The sequence below is a fragment of the Salarias fasciatus genome, chromosome 6 (genome assembly GCF_902148845.1).
Source record: "Salarias fasciatus chromosome 6, fSalaFa1.1, whole genome shotgun sequence".
Lineage (NCBI taxonomy): Eukaryota > Metazoa > Chordata > Actinopteri > Blenniiformes > Blenniidae > Salarias > Salarias fasciatus.
The window spans coordinates 40715386-40734422 of NC_043750.1; the positions used below are offsets into that span (position 1 = coordinate 40715386).

Genomic DNA, 19037 nt, shown 5'->3' on the forward strand with positions numbered 1-19037 from the left:
GGTCGTGAATGTTTCAGTGAGGACATGTTAACACCTGGAGCGTGAGTCACGTGTCTGCTGATTCAAACAAGAAAAACTGGACAGCATCATGGAGCTCCATCCCGCAGACTGGAGTCCCTGCTCACTGCAGGCTGTGACTCCCTGACCCGCCACCAGAGGGCAGTGTCACCCCGTCACAGCGGAAGCCCCGCCCCCTCCGTGACGTGGCTTTATGTACGGAAGCGGCGCGTCGCGTGGCTGCTGTCAAGCTCTCCGGGGTCTTTGAGGTGTGTTTTCAGGGTTTTCAGGGTTTTCAGGGTTTTCAGGGTTTTTATGGTTTTTATGGTTTGAACTCGGGTCTCCCTCCAGCAGGTCTCCTGTCGTCTCTGTCTTCCTCCACCGCGGCTTCCCGCTCCGGCCGGCCGGCCGAGGAGCCCCGGCAGGCCGCCAGACATGAACGCTGCTCCCGCTGAAGAGCTGATCACTGAGTGGGAAAGGTCAGCGCACACACACACACACACACACACACACACACACACACACACACACTTTAATCCGAAACCATCTCACTTTATTAACCCATGGCGTTATGATCAATAATAAGCTTGAATCAGGAAATAAGGTATGTGTGTGTGGGTGTGTTGTTTCTGTGTTGTGTGTGTGTGTGTGTTGTGGGTGTGTGTTGTTTCCGTGTGAGTGTGTGTGTTGTGTGTGTGTGTGTGTGTGTGTGTGTGGTGTTTCTGTGTGTGTGTGTGTTGTGTGTGTGTATGTTGTTTCCGTGTGTGTTGTTTCTGTGTGTGTGTGTGTTGTTTCCGTGTGTGTTGTTTCTGTGTGTGTGTGTGTGTGTGTGTGTGTGTGTTGTGTATGTGTGTGTGTGTGTGTGTGTCTGTTGTTTCCGTGTGTGTGTGTGTTGTTTTCATGTGTGTGTTGTGTGTGTGTGTGTGTGTGTGTGTGTTGTTTCTGTGTGTGTGTGTGTGTGTGTGTGTGTGTGTGTGTGTGTGTGTGTCAGTGAGCAGGCCCGGCTCCGGCGGCTCCTGGTCCTGGAGGACACGGAGGCCTGGCAGAGCGGTCCGGGCTTCTCGGGGCTGCAGCGGGTGGGCGGAGTGGACCTGTCCTTCATCAAGGGGGACGAGCAGAACGCCTGCGCCGCGCTGGTGGTGCTCAGCTACCCCCACATGGAGGTGTGTGTGTGTGTGTGTGTGTGGGGAGGGGGGGTCCTGACCTGCCGTCACCTGTAGGGACAGGGACCCCGCCTCACTGTGCTGCCCCCTGGTGGTGGCAGCCTGCAGCTGCAGCCTCTCTGCCAGGCTGTCTCCAGACTGGCAGTTTTCCAGAGAGGAAACCTTTAAAGGAGCACAGCGCAGTTTTAAATATGAAATTATCAATTATTCACACACACACACGTTTTCACCTTCGCCTGATGGGCAGCAAGAGCTATTTCTGCAAGATCGCCGTCTCTCTTATTTTCCTGTGCAGGGCGCTGAAGGCACAGCAGTATGAGTGATTCGGGCACGAATCGCTCTGAGCCTGACGTAATGCGCGCTCCCGCTGGCCTGGTAATCCTTAAGTTTAGTTTTGTCCGCCATTACTCCGCCAGATGCTTAGCAGCAACAACTGAGCAGTACTGAGGATGGATCTTCCAGAAAGTAAGAAAAGACCGACTTCTAGCACTGCCACAGCTCCAGCACAGACCCCACCAGGCAAAAGAAACTTACATTTTACTCGAGCGCTGCTAAAAGAGCGAGGAAGGAGTTCCCCTCTTCTGTGCTGTACAGTACTGCAGTTACGCCCAAGGCCTGCAGGGGTCGGTGTTTCGCATAAAACGAGCAAACTGCATAATGCACCTTTAATGAAAAGAAACCAATTTGTGCTTCAGAAATCCTGCCGTAACGTTTTCTCGGCCTTTGGAGGTTGTGAGCAGAGAGCAGGTGAAATACGATGTGAAGCAGCCGCCGACCTTTAAAACTTCATCTGATGGCTGAATACAGAGAGAAGACTCCGGGTCCGCCTGTCCTGGGTTAGCGAGGCTCTGAAGTCTCTGTGTCTTTCTGACTCCTCTCCGGTTCTGATTACAGTCCAGGATCTTTAAGGTTATTGATCCCAGCTGTCTTCTAGATGTGACCTGATCCCTGATGTGTGAGGACACCTGCCGGTGTTTGGATCTTTCTTTCATACAGCTGGGAAGCTGAGCGTTTGATTCGTCCATCTCGTTGTGTTTTATGTCCAATTAGAGTCGGAATCTGACTTAGTTTGTTGAAACTGAGGCTTTTTAAGAATTAATGGAGAATATTGACTGATTTTGAACTGCATGTTTCATGAAGGCTGTGTTTAAAGTACTTCAGCTGATGGAGAAATGATTCCGAGGCTGAGTCCGTCAGACGGTCTGGGTTGATTCTGCTCCAGTCTCACCCTCCAGCCTCTGGATCTTCTGTTTGGAATCTCTCTGAGTCTGGAGTCTTTGCAGCCGCAGGCTGGGTGAACGTGTTTTCTCAGGGCTGCCGCCAGAAGGTCAACGCTGAGAAGCCAGAGGTCACAGCGGGGTCAGATGCTAACGCCAGGCTCTGCTCCTTCCTGCCAGCTGCTGTATGAGGACTGTCGCATGGTGACCCTGACGGCGCCCTACGTGGCCGGGTTCCTGGCCTTCAGAGAGACGCCCTTCCTGCTGGACGCCCTGCGGCGGCTGAGGGAGGACCGGCCGGAACTCCTGCCTCAGGTCTGGACCGCCGCTCGCCTCTTCTGCAGCGTGAAGCGGCCGACGGTCTGCACCGAGCAGCTTTATTGATACAGTTCCAGCTGGACACTTTGATCACCCGACATAAAACACGTCACGATAACATCGGTGTCAGTGTTTGTGCCGCTTCCATGGAAACAGGCATCGTTTTCAGTCCGTTTGTTCTGTTTCCATGGAAACAGGCATCGTTTTCAGTCCGTTTGTTCTGTTTCCATGGAAACAGGCATCGTTTTCAGTCCGTTTCTGCCGTTTCCATGGAAACAGATATGGCTTTCAGAATGTTTTCTTGTACACATGAAACTCCTCTCAAAGAGAAAACGATGCGTTTTCATCTGAGACGTTGTCGTGGAAACGGAGCGTCGGTGACACGGACGCCGTGACCTGCAGGAGCCGGCGTGGTCTGCAGCGGAGCGGCGCCTCTCGGGCCGACGCAGCGAGAGCTGGAGAGGAACTCAAAAAACAAAGTGCAGCTTCTCCTCCTCATCTCACGCTCGCCCTCGCCCACACACTTCTGTTTACTGCAGCCCACACACACAAACACACACACACACACCTCCTACGACAGCTCGCTGTTTGTGCACGTGCGCAGTGGGATTGCGGCCACCGTGCTCTCAGTCTTTGACCTGTGAAGTGAGACTGATTCCCGGCGCTCTGGGCTCAGTGCGAGGATCTCGGCTCCAGGTGACTCCGACGCGCTCGTGTGCGCTCGTCCTCGTGCGCTCCTGTGCTCGTGCGCTCGTCCTCGTGCGCTCCTGTGCTCGTGTGCTCGTGACGGGCTGCAGACGCTTCACTCTGCGTTGTGTTTGCGGAGCGACTCGCTTCTTTCTTCAGCTCTGCTGCCTCCAGCATGTCCTTCGCCTCCAAATGGAAAGGAGCTGAGAACATGAGGCTGTCTTGTTCTGTGGTTTGTTGAACAGTTTAGTTTGAGTTCAAAGGTCAAAATATAAAAATAAGTATTGAACTCGCGGCCATTTTTCTCAGTAGATTTCTGTCTAAAGGTGTTCTTGACTAGAAGCGTCCTCCAGATGTTGGAAACGTCACAGTTTACTATGATGGTGTGAAACGACAGAAGCGTTTCCTCCTCCTCGCCCCGCAGATGGCAGCAGGTCTGTTTCTCCACTCGTCCTGCGGTGACAGTTTTCCGGCGCTGTGTGCTGCTGAGAGGATCGTCTGCAGATGACGGGATGGTTTTTCTCTTTCGTGCTTGCGATCTTGACTCTTCAGGTTTTTTTTCTCTGTTCTTAAATACTTTCTCCCGCTGTCATTTCACAGTATTGAACATGATTGATAGATTTCATGTGTTGTGGTGAGAAAAATGGTGACGCCTTCAATACTGCTTTTACTCTCTGTACATTTATCAAATAATTCTAATATGAAAATCATGATAAATGGGGGAAAAAGGACTTCAGATTTCAATAGTATATCAAAACCCGGGTGATAATACAATCAGGGTCATGATTAAAGTGGTTGAGTCCTTATATCATTAAAGTGGCAGATGAAATGAAGCAATTCTTTCTCTGGCTCAACGTTATTAAAAAGTATATATTTAACTTAAACCCATTAATTATCGAACAACCAAGAGTCTTATTAAAAATGAACATATTCTAGTATGAAGAATTATAAATAAAGGTTGTGATTGAGAGAAAATATTAAAATATTTATCCCTTTACCAGCTCAGCTCATATTTATTAACAGAATAGTTGTGCATTATTGATTATTTAATCATCAAACGTCATTTAATACATGTTTTCTCTCAATTAAAATTGAATTTGCAGTTCTTTAAATCCCATTGATGCATTTCACTTTAACGTAGAAGAAAGAAAGTGTGAAAAACCTCCAGAACGGAGACGTTATCTGATTATTTCACCATCATTCAACATCAGCAGTGTGAGTGTTTAGAAGCTTTAACGTCGTGGTCACTGTGATGCTTTTTAACACGTTTGTACTCGATATGAAATGAGGAAATATCACTGTGTGTGTGTGTGTTTGTGTTTCAGGTGGTGTTTGTGGATGGAAACGGTGTCTTTCACTACAGAGGTGAGCTGACGGTCAAAACCTGGTGAAAGTGGGTTTTTCGTGTGTGTAGATGTGTGTCTGTTCAGCGTTCGCTGTGTTTCACTTCCACCTCTTGGTGTTTGTGGAGAATAAGTTCAGTCATGTTTACTGGACACGTTACTCTCTCCTCCGGCTGTAAAACTCAGAGAATTAGTTTTTTCTTGACCTCGCTGAGCGTTCCTCGCCCTCCAGTCCTCCTGTCCGCCTTCCTCTGTCCGTCTTGTTGAAATCCTCCTGATGGGTCCGTCTCTTTTCGTCTTTTGTGGTTCTCAGAGTTCGGCCTGGCGTGTCACCTGGGCGTGCTGTCCGGCCTCCCCTGTGTGGGCGTGGCCAAAAACCTGCTGCAGGTGCAGGGCGTGCAGAAGAGCGAGGAGCACCAGTCGCAGGCGAGTCCATTCCTCAATGCACTCAGATCAGCGAGGCGAGCGTCTCCCTGCTGGTTGAAGGAAAGATCGTCCATCAGTCATTCTGGAGTTTGCAGACAGTTTCAGCTGAAAGACGGAAACAGCTGATCAGTGATAAAGCTCAGAGTGCCTCCACGCCGGTTTGCTTCACTGCCGCCTGAAACACGTCTTCATGCCTGTTTCTGCATCGTCTTCCTCTTAACGAAGAACCTCAGCGCTGCGTTCTGCCCTCAGCCTGCTGCTGGCTCCACTCAGCTCTGGAAAACACTGAGACCGCCACAGGAAGGCAGCGGTGGGCCCTCAGGCCTTATGTTGGACACCTCTGTCCTGTGTGTGCGTGTGCGTGTGAGACTATGATTGCGCTCGTGTTGCTGATGCTAATGTGACTTCTGGAATCCAGATGAAGGCGGCCGGTCAGAGTGAGGAGGAGCGATGGAGCCTGGACTCATCAGGCTGCGGCTCGGCGCCCTGCTGAGGACGGAAAACAATCCAGAGTCCAACAAGCTGCAGCCTCCAGAGGATCCTGGACAGGACTGGAGCGGGTGGAGCAGGGGGAGGCTGGGTTAACAGCCAGGAAGGAACCTGGGAGTCGTCTGTGGAACAGGAGGGAGACGCCGTGCCCTCTCAGGATGGACTCCAGCAGCAGCGGGTCCAGAGCAGGGATTAAAGCTGGCCCACCAGGGACCCGTTTACACCGCAACGTTCCAGGTGGAAACTCAAAGACTTTCTGTTTTTGTTTCAGAAAACGAAAAGTTTTCCTGTTGGTCCACGACCCACATGGGGAGACAACGGTTTACTATGGCGGTGGAGCCCAGGACCGGGATCAGGACTGGATCCAGGATCAGGATCAGGACCAGGAGCGTCACCTACGAAGAGTCGTAGCATTTCCAGAAAGTTCCACTTTGTGAGCCATTTTCAAAAGTTGTATTTCCAGTGGCTCCGACCTGTGTTGTCATGGAAACCGAAGAATCAGGAACTGCCTCTAAAGTTCTGTGTTTTGGCCTGAAGTCCCGGTCATGTTGCGTTGGCCTTGGGGCGTCTGCTACGCTAACGTGTTGGACACATGTTCTCCCGCCGTGTTCCTTCACCTTCCAGGAGTCCCGCGGACCACGTGTTTCCCTCCAGTCCTCCACAGGGAAGCTGGTCTGAACGTCCTCCGTCACAGTAACTCGGCGAAGGTTCCAGATGTTCTGCGGGCTGAAAGAGGAAAGTGATGAAAGCTCCTGGCAGCGCGGCTAACGCGATTAGCCGCCGCTCCGCTCCGCCCGCCTGCCTCCACCCTGAGCGCTGCTAATGCAGTCGCCCAGCAGCTGATTGCATTCTGAGCTTGGCTCCATCCATCTCCCTCTATTAGCGTTAGTGGCTGCGGCGAGGAACCCGATCCGTGTTCGCCGGGATGGCGCTCGCCGTCGAGGACGCGCCGCACATCTCCACCCATGAAACCCGCGCCCTCCGACCAGCGGCGGCCCGTCTGCGCCGGTGTAATTGCCGATTTGTCTCCAGGCACGAACGGGATCGCCGCTTGCTGAGAAAATGAGCTGTGAAGTAATCCTGGAAACTCCAGATATATTTAAGGAAAATTAGCTTTTCAGAAACCAGATTAGCCATTAGGGCGTGCGCTCGCCGCCGCCGCCGCCGCCACCGCCGCCACCGAGCGAGTCGCTCCATCTGATACCAGACTTCCAACGACGCTGCGGCCTAACGCGGTTAAACACCAGTTCACCCTGGAGGACGAGTCTGAAGCTCCAGAGACGAGCTGCGACAACGCGCTCCGGGTGGAGGGTCTGCGTTCGCCTGGCCCTCCTGGGTCCTCGGTGTTTGGAACCGGCAGTGATGCTGCTTCAACCAAGACCCTGCCGAACCGCGTCCTGCCGTTCAGAGCTCTGCCGTTATTTTTGGAGGTTGGAGTTAATTATCAGTTTGCAAGAAACACCTTCTGAGGAGCCTGCAGGCGGCAGATTGTGTGAAACATTTCATAAACGAGGACTGAAACCACACACACACACACACACACACACACACACACACACACACACACAGACATCAGGTTTGGCGTCGTCAGGATGAAGTCTGGAGTGTTTCACTGCGTTGGCGCTTCGTTCGATGAGGTTTCATCTGAACCTGAACTGCGGTGCAGCTCTCGGCGTCCTTCCTGTCCCTCTGGAGTGTTTCTCAGGCGGTGTGTGTCTTGTAGAATATTCAGAGGACCTTTTAAAAGGCTTCGGGCGGGCGAGTCGTCCGCCCAGCGCCTGGAAACATCGACAGGAGCTCAAACCACAGTCCAGTTCCAGCTCCATCCGGTTCAGGGTGGCGCCGTGTTGGATCCGTTCCCAGCTCACCGTGAGGGAGGACGCTCCGCTGCCTGGACAGGGAACCGAACACTAAAACAACCACACAAACTCACAGCTGTTGAGGGTCTCCAGTTTGATCTCACACACATGATTTCAGACCGTGGAGCCAGAGAAAAGGCTGCAGTCTGGAGTTGAACCCATGATGTTTCTCTGTGAGGTGAGAGCTCTAACCACTGCTCCACCGTGCCTCTCTGTCCATCAAACAGTCTGGAAAGAGAAGCAGCAGCTAAGATGAAGATTTCATCGATAAAGTTTAGTTTATTTTGAGAAGTTTTAGAACAGGTCTGGGGAGCATCTGCCAGGGTTCAGATGATCAGTCATTCAGAGCAGGGAAGACTTCGGCCCCACCTCTTCTGCACTGGTTGCTTCTTCTCTCACTTCCTCGGTGTGATTGTGTGTTTGTGTTGTTCCTGTGTTGAATTCAGGGTTCATCTGAGACACAACACTGAAAGAGGACTGATGATCTCCTCTCTTTTCCTCTTAATCTGGGAAGAAGGCCTGTTGCTTGAAATGTTCTGTATTTGAATCCTTCAGATCCCCGGCTTGTCGCTCTCTCCCTCGCTCTCCCTCCCCGCTCCGTCTCTTCCTCCCTCGTCTGTCCCTCTGTCCTCCTCCCCGCTCCGTCTCTTCCTCCCTCGTCTGTCCCTCTGTCCTCCTCCCGCTCCGTCTCTTCCTCCCTCGTCTGTCCCTCTGTCCTCCTCCCCGCTCCGTCTCTTCCTCCCTCGTCTGTCCCTCTGTCCTCCTCCCCGCTCCGTCTCTTCCTCCCTCGTCTGTCCCTCGCTCTTCCTCCGGCTCCAGCTCAAACCAGTGTGTTATTGATGACCTGCTCTGTGGTTCTGACTTCTGCTGTTCTGGCTCCAATGCGGCTCTCGCATCAGTGCAGCCAAAACCATCTCACACACACACACACACACACACACACACACACACACACACCCCTCCTGCCTCCCCGCTGGCTGCTCTCTGTAATCAGTCATCGTAGAGCAGAGACTCCATCCATCACCCAGGCTAAACTCCAGTCATCGCTGAGGCCAGAAGCCTGCAGCGCACCTGTCAGCAGAGTCAACCTTTCAGTGGTGACACCTGCAACCAGAGGCAACCTGCAACCAGAGGCAACCTGCAACCAGAGGCAACCTGCAACCAGAGGCAACCTGCAACCAGAGGCAACCTGCAACCAGAGGCAACCTTCAACCAGGCGCAACTTTCCACCAGAGGCAACCTGCAACCAGAGGCAACCTGCAACCAGAGGCAACCTTCAACCAGGCGCAACTTTCCACCAGAGGCAACCTTCAACCAGCATGGTGTCCCCACAGCTGACTTTCTGTGGTCCCTTCGCTCTGAAGGTGAAACGTTCGGTTCACATGGGTAAATAAACCAGAGCGGTCATCATGAAAGCTCAGGTACGAGGAGCAGTTGAGTGACGACAGGAGCCCAGCTTCACTGTCCAGACCCTCAGAGTTCATCCACACCGGACGCCCGGCAGCAGCGTCTGATTCCGCTTTATTGTCCTCTGAAGGAGAGAAGCAGCAGCCTGAGCCTGGTCCTGCAGGCGGACTGAGACGCCAGCCCTTTTCCTCTCTGCCTTTACTTCATTGGCGTCGTGATTCGATCATATCCGCCTGCTTCAGCGTCGTCGGGATTTTATATGAATCAACAGTATATTTTGCTGCTTGTTTCCACTGCAGCGTCAGACCTGGGCTTTAATCACCCCAGCAGAGTGTTTCTGCGTATCGCAGCGTCTCGGCGGGCGGCCTCCGGTTTGAGCCTTCTGAAGCCTGACAGGCCCGAGAGCGGCGCCGCCCGGAGGTGACGCGGGTTAATGGCGTGTCTGCCTTTCTTCCTGTTTGTTTTGCTCTCTCGTCTGACTTTGATTGTGGCTTGTTTGCTGCAGATCGCTGCTCTGCGGAGAGGAGGAGACAGCTTCCCGCTCACCGCCGCCTCCGGCGCCGTGCTGGGAAAGGTGAGGCTCCGGCTGCTGCTCGAGAGCCGAGCTTCACAGACTGACTCATCTGGGTGTCAGCCGGAGATTTACAGCGTTTAAAACAGTTTTGTTTTCATGTTGTTTTTACTTCAGGCGCTGAGAAGCTCGGACAAAAGCTCGAAGCCGGTTTACGTGTCGGTGGGTCATAAGATCAGCCTGGACACGGCCGTGCGCCTCACACACTCCTGCTGCCGCTACCGAGTGCCCGAGCCCATCAGACAGGTGCACACACACACACACACACACACACACTGAGGTAGCAGTAATCTGCTAATTTCTTCTTGATTTTTAACCGAGATATAGAATAATAAACACTCCTTTGCTCTTTAAAATCATCAAAAAAAAAAAAAGAAACTATTAAACCAAGTTTCTAAGATAATATGAGCATTTCTTAAAATCTGAACTCAGTGATATTTTCATGAATACTTTCTATAATAAATAATCCACAGTGAGGTGGAGCAGAAGTAGAAATCTATTCAAGAAGTCAATGATAAAATTATAGCATTTAGAGGGTTTTTCGGTGGATTTATTGCTTCGGAGCTGATTTTATCGTATTGAACTATAAAGAGTTAAAGTGAGCTTCAGCTGACTGAAGGAAGGCGTACCGCTGGTGTAGTGGGAAACACAGTGAGACTGTCTCCAGTCTGAGTCCGGTTTGAGGTCTTTCTGAGCTGAGTTTGCATGTTCTCCCCATGTGGGTTTCCTTCATGTTAGTCCAGAGTCAAACGGTGACTGAATGAGAGAGGAGCAGGACTCAGGACGCGAAGACATGAAGGAGACTAATCCAGCGAGGGCCGACACACAGCCGGAGGGGTCTCTGGAGGCTGTGGTGTGTGTGAGTGTGAGCTGGCAAAGGTCAGACCGGCGTGCTGATGTGAAACGGGACGGAGATCCGGTCAGTGGTTTAATCGATGTTTCCATTCTGGACGTCACACCTGCCAAAACATGCGCCATGAAAAGGAGAGAAAAAACAAAATGTGTAAGTTTCCAGAACCTTCTGAGAAGTTTCTTAACGAAGTAACGGTTTGTTCTCTCTCTCAGTCCCAGCTCTTTCTGGTTTTTTAGTTTCACTTTAAATTCTGCTCTGCACGGTTTTTCTCTTTGGAGACTGTTTATTTGCTCTGTTGCGGTGGAGGTTTTTCTGTGGCGTTGCAGTGTTCTGTTGTCAAACGGTGACATCTAGTGGTCACTAATGGTATAGTTTGTCATAGGAGTCGCATGATTTGCCAGACGGCTCCAGAAGTACCATTTCTACTCTTTACTTTTAAGAATTAGAACTGAATCACTGTTTGAACTCGACGTATTTAAAAATAGTAACAGTGTAAGACGCTCCAGCTGAGAGGACGAGACCCTGTGTTGAGAAAGTCCTTCCTGACAGCAGCGCGGCGGTCCGGCCTCCCCGGTCCTCCAGATCCGTGAACACGGCTCTGTGTGGGGCTCCATATCCTCCGCTCGCTGCGTACATCGTTCCCTCCACTGTCATCGTGGCGGCGCCGCAGCATCACGCCTCCTCACAGCAGGACGCTCTGTCAGCAGAGAGGAGAGCTTCTCCTTCCCTCTGATCCCAGCTCAGCCTTATACAGCAGCGGATCGCTCTCTGCAGCGTGTGTGTGTGTGTGTGTGTGTGTGTGTGTGTGTGTGTGTGTGTGTGTGTGTGTGTGTGTGTGTGTGTGTGTGTGTGTGTGTGTGTGTGTGTGTGTGTGTGTGTGTGTGTGTGTGTGTGTGTGTGTGTGTGTGTGTGTGTGTGTGGTGTGTGTGTGTGTGTGTGTGTGTGTGTGTGTGTGTGTGTGTGTGTGTGTGTGTGTGTGTGTGTGTGTGTGTGTGTGTGTGTGGTGTGTGTGTGTGTGTGTGTGTCATAATGACAAAAACGCTTCAACCAGCTACTTCGTTTTCAGTTTCTCAGCGTCGTTTCAGAACGTTGCCATGTCAATGTGAAACTCTCCTGAAACGGTGTGTTTTCATTTGAAACGTCATGTCAGTGTGTTTATGGGACTTCTTATTCCTCTATGAATACGAAGAAAGCATAACCCTTCTCTGAAGTAACCAAATAAACGCCTGAAAACTTTATTCAGGATTAGGTTTAAATCCAAAGACCTTCGGGTTTATTCTCCTTTGGAAGCAGAATTCTATGCTAATTGGGCGCTACTTCATTCTAGTCATTCTGCTCCGTCATGATGACGCAATTTTCCAAGATGGCGGCCCACAGTCCACGTTTCAACTCGTACAGAGACAATTTAACGGCAGTTTTAGAAGAATTAGATGTAATAAATCGAGCATGTCGACGGGCTCTTAGCAACACGGACATTTTCAAAGCTGTATCGTCAAAGTTAATCCAGAAAGAAAGACGAGAAAACCGCTGTTTACTTCCTGGAGATGTCATTACGTCACGGCCGCCGCGTCCAATCAGAATGTTTTGCAGACCCCGGAGTGAGAGAGAATTCAATCCCTCGATTTTCAAATGTAAACACCAAAGCTCAGGAATATAATTCTGAATTACTTAATTCAGAATGAACCAATTCTGATTTAACAACACCTGTAACCACACTGAGTGGAGCGTTAATCTTTTTTTCTTTTCTGGAGCCGCTTCAGCACTCCTGCTCCCTCCTCTGCTCTTCCTCTCTAAAGCTGACTCCAGAGAAGACGTGGTCGAGTGTTTAGAAACTCTTCTCGACTGGGCGTGCTGTTTTGTTCCTGAGCAAACTTCCAAAACACTAACTGCTGCCCACCGGAGGCGACGACCGGCAGCAGGAGTCTTTATTGTCCCGTCTCCCAGGCTGTCCGTCCAGAATGCACGCTGCCTGCTGCCCCAGTGCATGCTGGGAGTCCTCACAGCCTGGTGGAAGGAGACCTGGGTACAGGAAGTCCATGTCTCTGTTGAGTCGCCGCAGTTAAAAGTTAATGTTTTAATCTGAATCACAGAACAGACCTGGGAGGACAGAGGCTGATGTGGAGCGATTCCTCCTCCTCCTCTTCCTCCTCCTCCTCTTCCTCCTCCTCCTCCTCCTCCTCCTGCTCCTCCTCCTCCTCTTCCTCCTCCTGCTCCTCCTCCTCTTCATCCTCCTCCTCCTCCTCCTCCTCCTCCTCCTCTTCCTCCTCCTCCTCCTCCTCTTCATCCTCCTCCTCCTCCTCCTCCTCCTCCTCCTCCTCCTCCTCCTCCTCCTCCTCCTCTTCATCCTGCTCTTCCCCGGGCGCCTCTGTCTGTTTCCACCACTAGGCTGTGCTGTGTTTCTGCTCTTCGTCATGCTTTCAAACACACACACACACACACACACATACACACACCTCAAAGCCAGTTTTCTAGCAGGGGATCTGCAGCATCTGCGGTTAACTCATCTGCTCCAGTGTGTGTGTGTGTGTGTGTGTGTGTGTGTGTGTGTGTGTGTACCCCGTCAGAGCGTGGTGTGTTTCAGCGGGTGGGTGGGATGAGGAGGGTCGCTGGGCCGTCCTCCCCTCCTTGCTGCTCGCGCCGCAGTGAGATCCTCATCGATCCAGCCGAGCGCCGGGGTCAGAGTTCACGGCGCTCCGTCGCCCCTCCGGCCCGTGAAAAGCACAGTCACGGCTCCGGAGGACAGAGGGAGAGAAATCCGAGCCGCGGCTCTGACAGCGGCGCCGGCAGGCTTACATAACACAGGCTTTTGAAGTTTACCGCTGAAATGTTCAACATTTGTGCTTCAGATCATCAAAGCTGCGAGCGGCGGCGGGCAGACGCCGGTCAGGCCGCTAAAAGATTATTTCTCAACCGTCCGAGCTTGAAAGACACGTCACTCTCACACATACAGTTTCATCCACTTGTTAGAAGTAGGGTGGGACGTGAGGGAGTTGGTTTTTTTTTCCCAGCATGCTTTGCTGCCTCCAGTGTTTGATAAGACTTCCATAGAAAAAAAAAGCCATCAGCGGCGTTGAAAAGCACACTTCCGATCCCAGGGTGCAGCCGGTGTGGAATGTGGACGTCACGCCAGCGAGGTCACCATGGCAACCTCTCCTGTTTCTGTTCCTCATATCTGAAGAAAATCTGTGGAGTGTGAGGAGCCGGTCAGAGCGGGAGCTCTGCTGACTGACATGCACGGACACACACACACACACACACACACTGCAGAGAACAATACACTCTCAGCATTAACGATGAGAGAACACGGACAACAATACATTTCTATCTTGTAAATTCCTCGTTTCCGCTGTGGTTTTCAGAAGTTAAACTTTGGTGGGGGGCCATTTTGCTGGTGAACTTTGACCTTGAAGAGTGTAAAACGTGCTGATCCCTGGTTCTTCTCTGTCCCACTGTAGACGTTTGGCTCTCACCCACAGGGCGGCGCAGAAGCCGAGTTACCATGGTAACAGCCCCCCTCCCTCTTCCTGATATCTGTAGAAAAGGCTGTGAAAACCTGTCCTGATCCGTCCGAGCGTCTGCATTCTGCTTGCCTTTGTTTTCCTCTCCCCGTTTTCAACCATCTGTGCCTTTAATTTGGCGGTGCGTTCCGAGGAGGTGGACTTCTGAGTGTTGCTGAGGCTGTTTGCTTCATCTGAATTCATGGAAACGCGGAGCGGCGCAGCACTCAACACATTTCATCTGCAAAGCCGAGTCGGGCGTCCCCCGTTTGCTCTGTGCTGAGCTGATGCTCTGATTGGCCTTTGAACCAGCCCAGGCTGAACGCCTCCCTGCTCCCAGCGTGGAGGAGCTCTTCAAACAGCGCCTCACCTCCTCCTTCAACTTTTAATTGCCCCCATCCAGTGTGTGGTGTGTGGTAAACACTTTTTACTCCTTCTTTGAACTCTGTTTTGTGTGTGTGTGTGTGTGTTGTGTGTGCGCCTTCACCTCAGACTCTCTCTCTTTGCAGGATTTTCTTCCCTCCTGCTGGCTGTCTGTCATATTGGTTTTTTGCCCTTTGTACCGTCTCGGAGGTTCATCCTGTCCTTTTAAACACTCTCACAGCCTTCCTGTGACTGAAGAGGCTGCAGCACAACTCAGTCATTCAAAATGAAACATTAATGGAGCCCGGACGACACTGATCCTTGAGTCCGGACCGAGGGTAAAAGAACCCCGTTGTGGAAAACAGCCCAGCTGATCTGACAATCCTCATAGGTGCTCACGTCATGCACAGTACTTTTTTTTTTTTTGGCTGTGTGTGCACATACAAATATTTTTTATGTATTTTGGGAGAGAACCTGAAACCAGGAAAACATCCATCCATCACACCTGAAACGCATCAAACGTCGGATGGATTTTATTGATCATTACATCCTGTTTTCTCCTCTTTTTAATCCATTGTTAAGCCTCCAGCAATGAGTCCAGAGTCTGCTGCATTTCTAAGCTGCTGGTCATATCTAACCAGACATTCCTTTTCTTTCTCGGTGTAGAAGACAACTGTAATTGTTTCTTCTTCGCCGTCCAAAAATGTTTTTAGTCAATTCTTTAAATTTTTTGTTCATTGAAGCATAAAAACTCAATTACTGTGAACAAATGTGGAAAAGCAGCACACAGCTCCTTCCTCCAGAGGATCAGTTTTAAACCAGCTCTACTGTTTTTCCTCACATTAGTTAATGTTAAAAAACAAACTAGAAGTCAGATTTTAATCAGAAGGGAGTTTGAGTTATTGTTGATGAAGGATCAGAGAAGACTAATGGCAGTGGGGACCGTGATCACAGAGAGAGTTACTGAGCTGAAGATGGCAGAGAGTTTCCCTGGAGGGACGTTTTTATTGAAACAGGGAGGGCGACGGGTGAGAAAAACGGGTGATTGGAGTTGCTGAAGAAACTGTCTTTATTTTTTAGAGGTCTTGTGTTATTTTGAGCTCTCTGCGACATTCAGGAATATTCAGTGTTTTCTCTGTTTATCACTTCCTGCTATTTTCAACTCTGGATTAGTTTCACCCTGTTTTTAATATTCAGTAATTTTCCTCTTATTACATTCTGAATGGAACATTCACCCAAACCTGATTAGTTTCTTTTTTCCTTCCATGATGTGTGACAATAAAGAGGCTGCAGCCCAGCAGAAACCTGAGACCGATTTAGTTTGGAGAGAAATAAAGCACCCTCCGATTTGAAAGCTTATTTTTCTCTTATAAAAATCAGTTGAATTATTTCTGGATTATCTTTTAAAACGTGTTTTCCATTTTGCTATTTTTATTAAATTAGCATTTTTACCGCATTTTTTGTAATTTTCTTTTATTTTCATTGATTAAAATTATTTTTTATATTTGTTTTAGTTTAGTTTTTTTCATGTCTTGATTAATTTTGGTTAATTAATTTGGCCAAAGCAGGAGTTTGAAGCTTTTGTTTTTCAATTGCTAATCATTCACTCTTAGTGTTAATGAAAAATTCAAAATGGGAAAAGTAAAAACTAAATGAAAAACTTGTTAACCTGTCATGAGCATTTTTGATTCACTGGTTTATTGAGACTTTGTGTTGAAATCCGTAGTTTTTCCAGCGCAGCTGCAGCTCTTCCCTCACGTTTCCTTCCTGTTTGAGTGAAATCATTCAAACCTCAGAACAATTCAGAACCACAGGGTTGAATGAAATGAGGTGACATCATGGTGGAGTTCTGCACTGCAGCAGTCCTATCACACACACACACACACACACACACACACAGGCTCAGACTAATTCTCGCCCTTCCTCGGCTGTGCTCCCTCACACCATTAAATTCTCACACTCGCTCTGAATCGGCCGCCTGAACATGCGATGGAGGTAAAAGGAAAAGCGACACCTGTCTGGGCTCGTCCTGCACGGCGGCCACGACTCAGAGAAACAAGCAGAGCACACATTCACAGTCTCACTGTGGATTGTTTCTCCCTCCATCCTCCGCGTGATCTCTGTATAATTCGTTAACCTGGTGATCAGAGCTCTCTCTCATCTGGAAGCGGTATTGTCATTCAGACGCTCTCACTGGCAGAAATAAGCAGGAGAAATGAGACTCTGCTGGACTCAAGCTGCAGGACGAGGCAACATGCCGTCTCATTTCTACATGAGCGCACAGTTTTTTTTCCCCATCTTTATTTATGAAAGGACTCTTGTTGGTTAAGCTGTGCTGTTTTCCTTCCAGAGCTCAGCTCGACATTCACGGGTCACTTTGTCCCTCGGCTTCAATCTCTTCTCTTGTGTGGAAACAGCTGTGAGCCTCACAGCGCCGGCTGATTCCTGAGAGCAGCCGAGCAATCCCAGCTACTGCTTTCAGTGATGGACTGTAACCCATCAGGTCAGAGGCGAGCGTGGGTCTCAGTACAGAGGGGCGGAGCATTCTCGACGGGCCCTTATGACAGTAATTTTACCATTCAAACAATCCCTCATGCTACCATCAAACAACACACTAATGCTCACTTTTACTGAGCCAAGCAAACCTGTATGCCTCAGAAAGCAGAATAAAGTCACAAACCAGTTCACAAACTTGTTCTGAAGAACAAATACACATACGCACACGCACACACACACACACACACAAATGCAGCCTGACAGCTGTCAATCTCAGAGTGTCTGCTGTCCATGGTGCTGAAAACTCAGATTAAAAACTCACTGGCTAAATCTGTACCATCTTTGATACAGATTAAATATAAAATGAACACAGCTGGTCTAAAATTACACAATCTATTCAGATAGATATAGACACAGCTATCTATATCTTTTGGAATTCACGTACGAGGGGGTACCCAAAAGTTCCCGGAATTAGGTCATAAAATACTAATAATAATGAGTTTCGACTTCTGGCCATCAGATGTGCTGCAGGTAAGCCTCGTGCATATCTGTGAAAAAGCTGAGTTACACTGACGCCTGTCAGGCGCTATTTATAGCAACAGAGTGCCGCTGCGGTCTGCGATTTTTCCAAAATGGCGACACATTCATGAAGTGGGAGACACGGCTGGAGCGCTGCATTAATGCGGATGGAGATTATTTTGAAGGCTATGGTGGTGTTTTATTTTGAAATGTCAGAAATAAAAGTTACAATCAAATTCCGGGAACTTTTGAGTACCCCCTCGTATATTAGAAAAAAAAATAGTCTCGGTGGTCTCTTATAGTCGAGAGCACACAAGGCACATTCAGATAGGCAGGTGTTTAAGACCACAGCATTCTGATAAGATAATATTACTGAAGGTTTCACTGACTCCCAGTGGCTCCGATGTTAGGTTTTGGTAGTACCGCTAGCAGCTAGCATAGTGTTTAGCATACTGTTTAACTTCCCTCCAAAGAGTTCAGATCAAGTGCAAAAGAAAAAACTGGTTCATGCCGCACAGCCAATCAGCGCTGGCTTACAGCTCTGATGCATTCATGGACAGTCGTAATGTAAGAATTGGCAAATTGGAGCCCGCAATCAGATGGGTATACTGTTCTGGCACACACTGCACATTTTATTATAATAATTATTTATGAGTAAATGTGAACACATCACATGAAACGGGGCCCTATGACCTTGTGGGCCCTGGGGCGACCGCCCCCTTGACCCCACTCTGGCTCTGCTACAGCATCAGGTACAGGAGGAAGATGCTCTATAATTCAGATGTTAGATCAGGAAGATTCTACAATTCTACAATTTCATTCAGCAGACGCTTTTGTCCAAAGCGACGTACAACACAACAGAATACAGACATAAGAAAGACACCATTAGTAAATGCTTCAATTGCTTCAAGTGTGATTAGTCGAGGGAGGTGCCATCAAGTTGCAGAAGAGGAGCCATGACCCCCCCCCCCCCCAATTTTTTTTGTTGTTGTTGTTAGATGCTCTAGTATCTTGATGTTAGAGGAGGAAGATGCTCTATGATCTGGATGAGAGCTTAGCACACTAATGCTAAATTCAAGTGCTGTGGAAACAAACCGGTGCTAATGTTGGTCACAGTGGGGTGTGGGTTACAGCTCCTCCAGAAAACACGTGCTTCGCTGTAGGTCACGGTTTGGGTGTTGATCATTAGCCTCATTGAGCAGCGGGAAGAGAGACAGCAGCTCTGCAGCTCCTCACATGCTGAAGTATCATCCAGAGGAGCGAGTGGCTGATAGAAGTGATCAGTTCTTGTTCCATTATTACAGCAGCGACTTACTGGATGATGGATTCATTAAGTTCCACATGTTCAGCTTTAGTTAACCTTACTATCCTGTAGTGTATCTAGTTACCTTTTGTACGGTGAACACTCCAACTTCCCTTACCTAATATGTTGTGGCTACTGGGAATGGGTGGAGCCTCCATCGCCCCGCCCCTTTAACGTGTTCCAGGAGACCGATACACACACACACAAACACACACTCACGCCCGGGCTCCCTCAGCAGGCCGTTCAGCGCTCTAATGGACAGCAGTGCAGCGGAAACCTAATTCTCTTCAGCCTAATGCTCCCTGATGAACCGGCTGCTTTCCTGTCAGACGCCTTCTGCTGGAATTAGCCGCTCGTCTTCTGCCTCGTCCAGGAAAACAGAACATAAAGAGTCTGCAGATTAAACTCACCCACTGTGTGGTAATTTCCAGAAAATGTGCTGCATTTGTTCGAGTGAAGCGTCGGAGATGAAAGAGGCTGTCTCCTCTGCAGAGCCGCCTGTCAGCTCACTTCATATTTTTATTGACTC

General features: G+C 49.6%; 1 protein-coding gene across 4 annotated transcripts in view; it reads left to right on the plus strand.

Moving 5' to 3' along the window:
* Nucleotides 1-225: 225 nt before the first annotated feature.
* LOC115390144 (endonuclease V) overlaps nt 226-19037 on the plus strand; it is a 42627-nt gene continuing 23815 nt past the window's right edge. For 2 of the 4 annotated variants that reach the window (XR_003931648.1, XM_030093870.1), the window contains exons 1-8: nt 226-266; nt 352-476; nt 989-1160; nt 2558-2692; nt 4708-4747; nt 5039-5151; nt 9412-9480; nt 9595-9723. Coding sequence is in view for 3 of the 4 variants with exons in the window: in XM_030093870.1 (XP_029949730.1) it covers nt 433-476; nt 989-1160; nt 2558-2692; nt 4708-4747; nt 5039-5151; nt 9412-9480; nt 9595-9723 (702 nt within the window). In the remaining variant the exon portion in view is untranslated. Of the gene's footprint in view, nt 267-348; nt 477-988; nt 1161-2557; nt 2693-4707; nt 4748-5038; nt 5152-9411; nt 9481-9594; nt 9724-19037 lie in introns of all 4 variants that reach the window. The other 2 variants (XM_030093871.1, XM_030093872.1) reach the window with 2 other exon arrangements.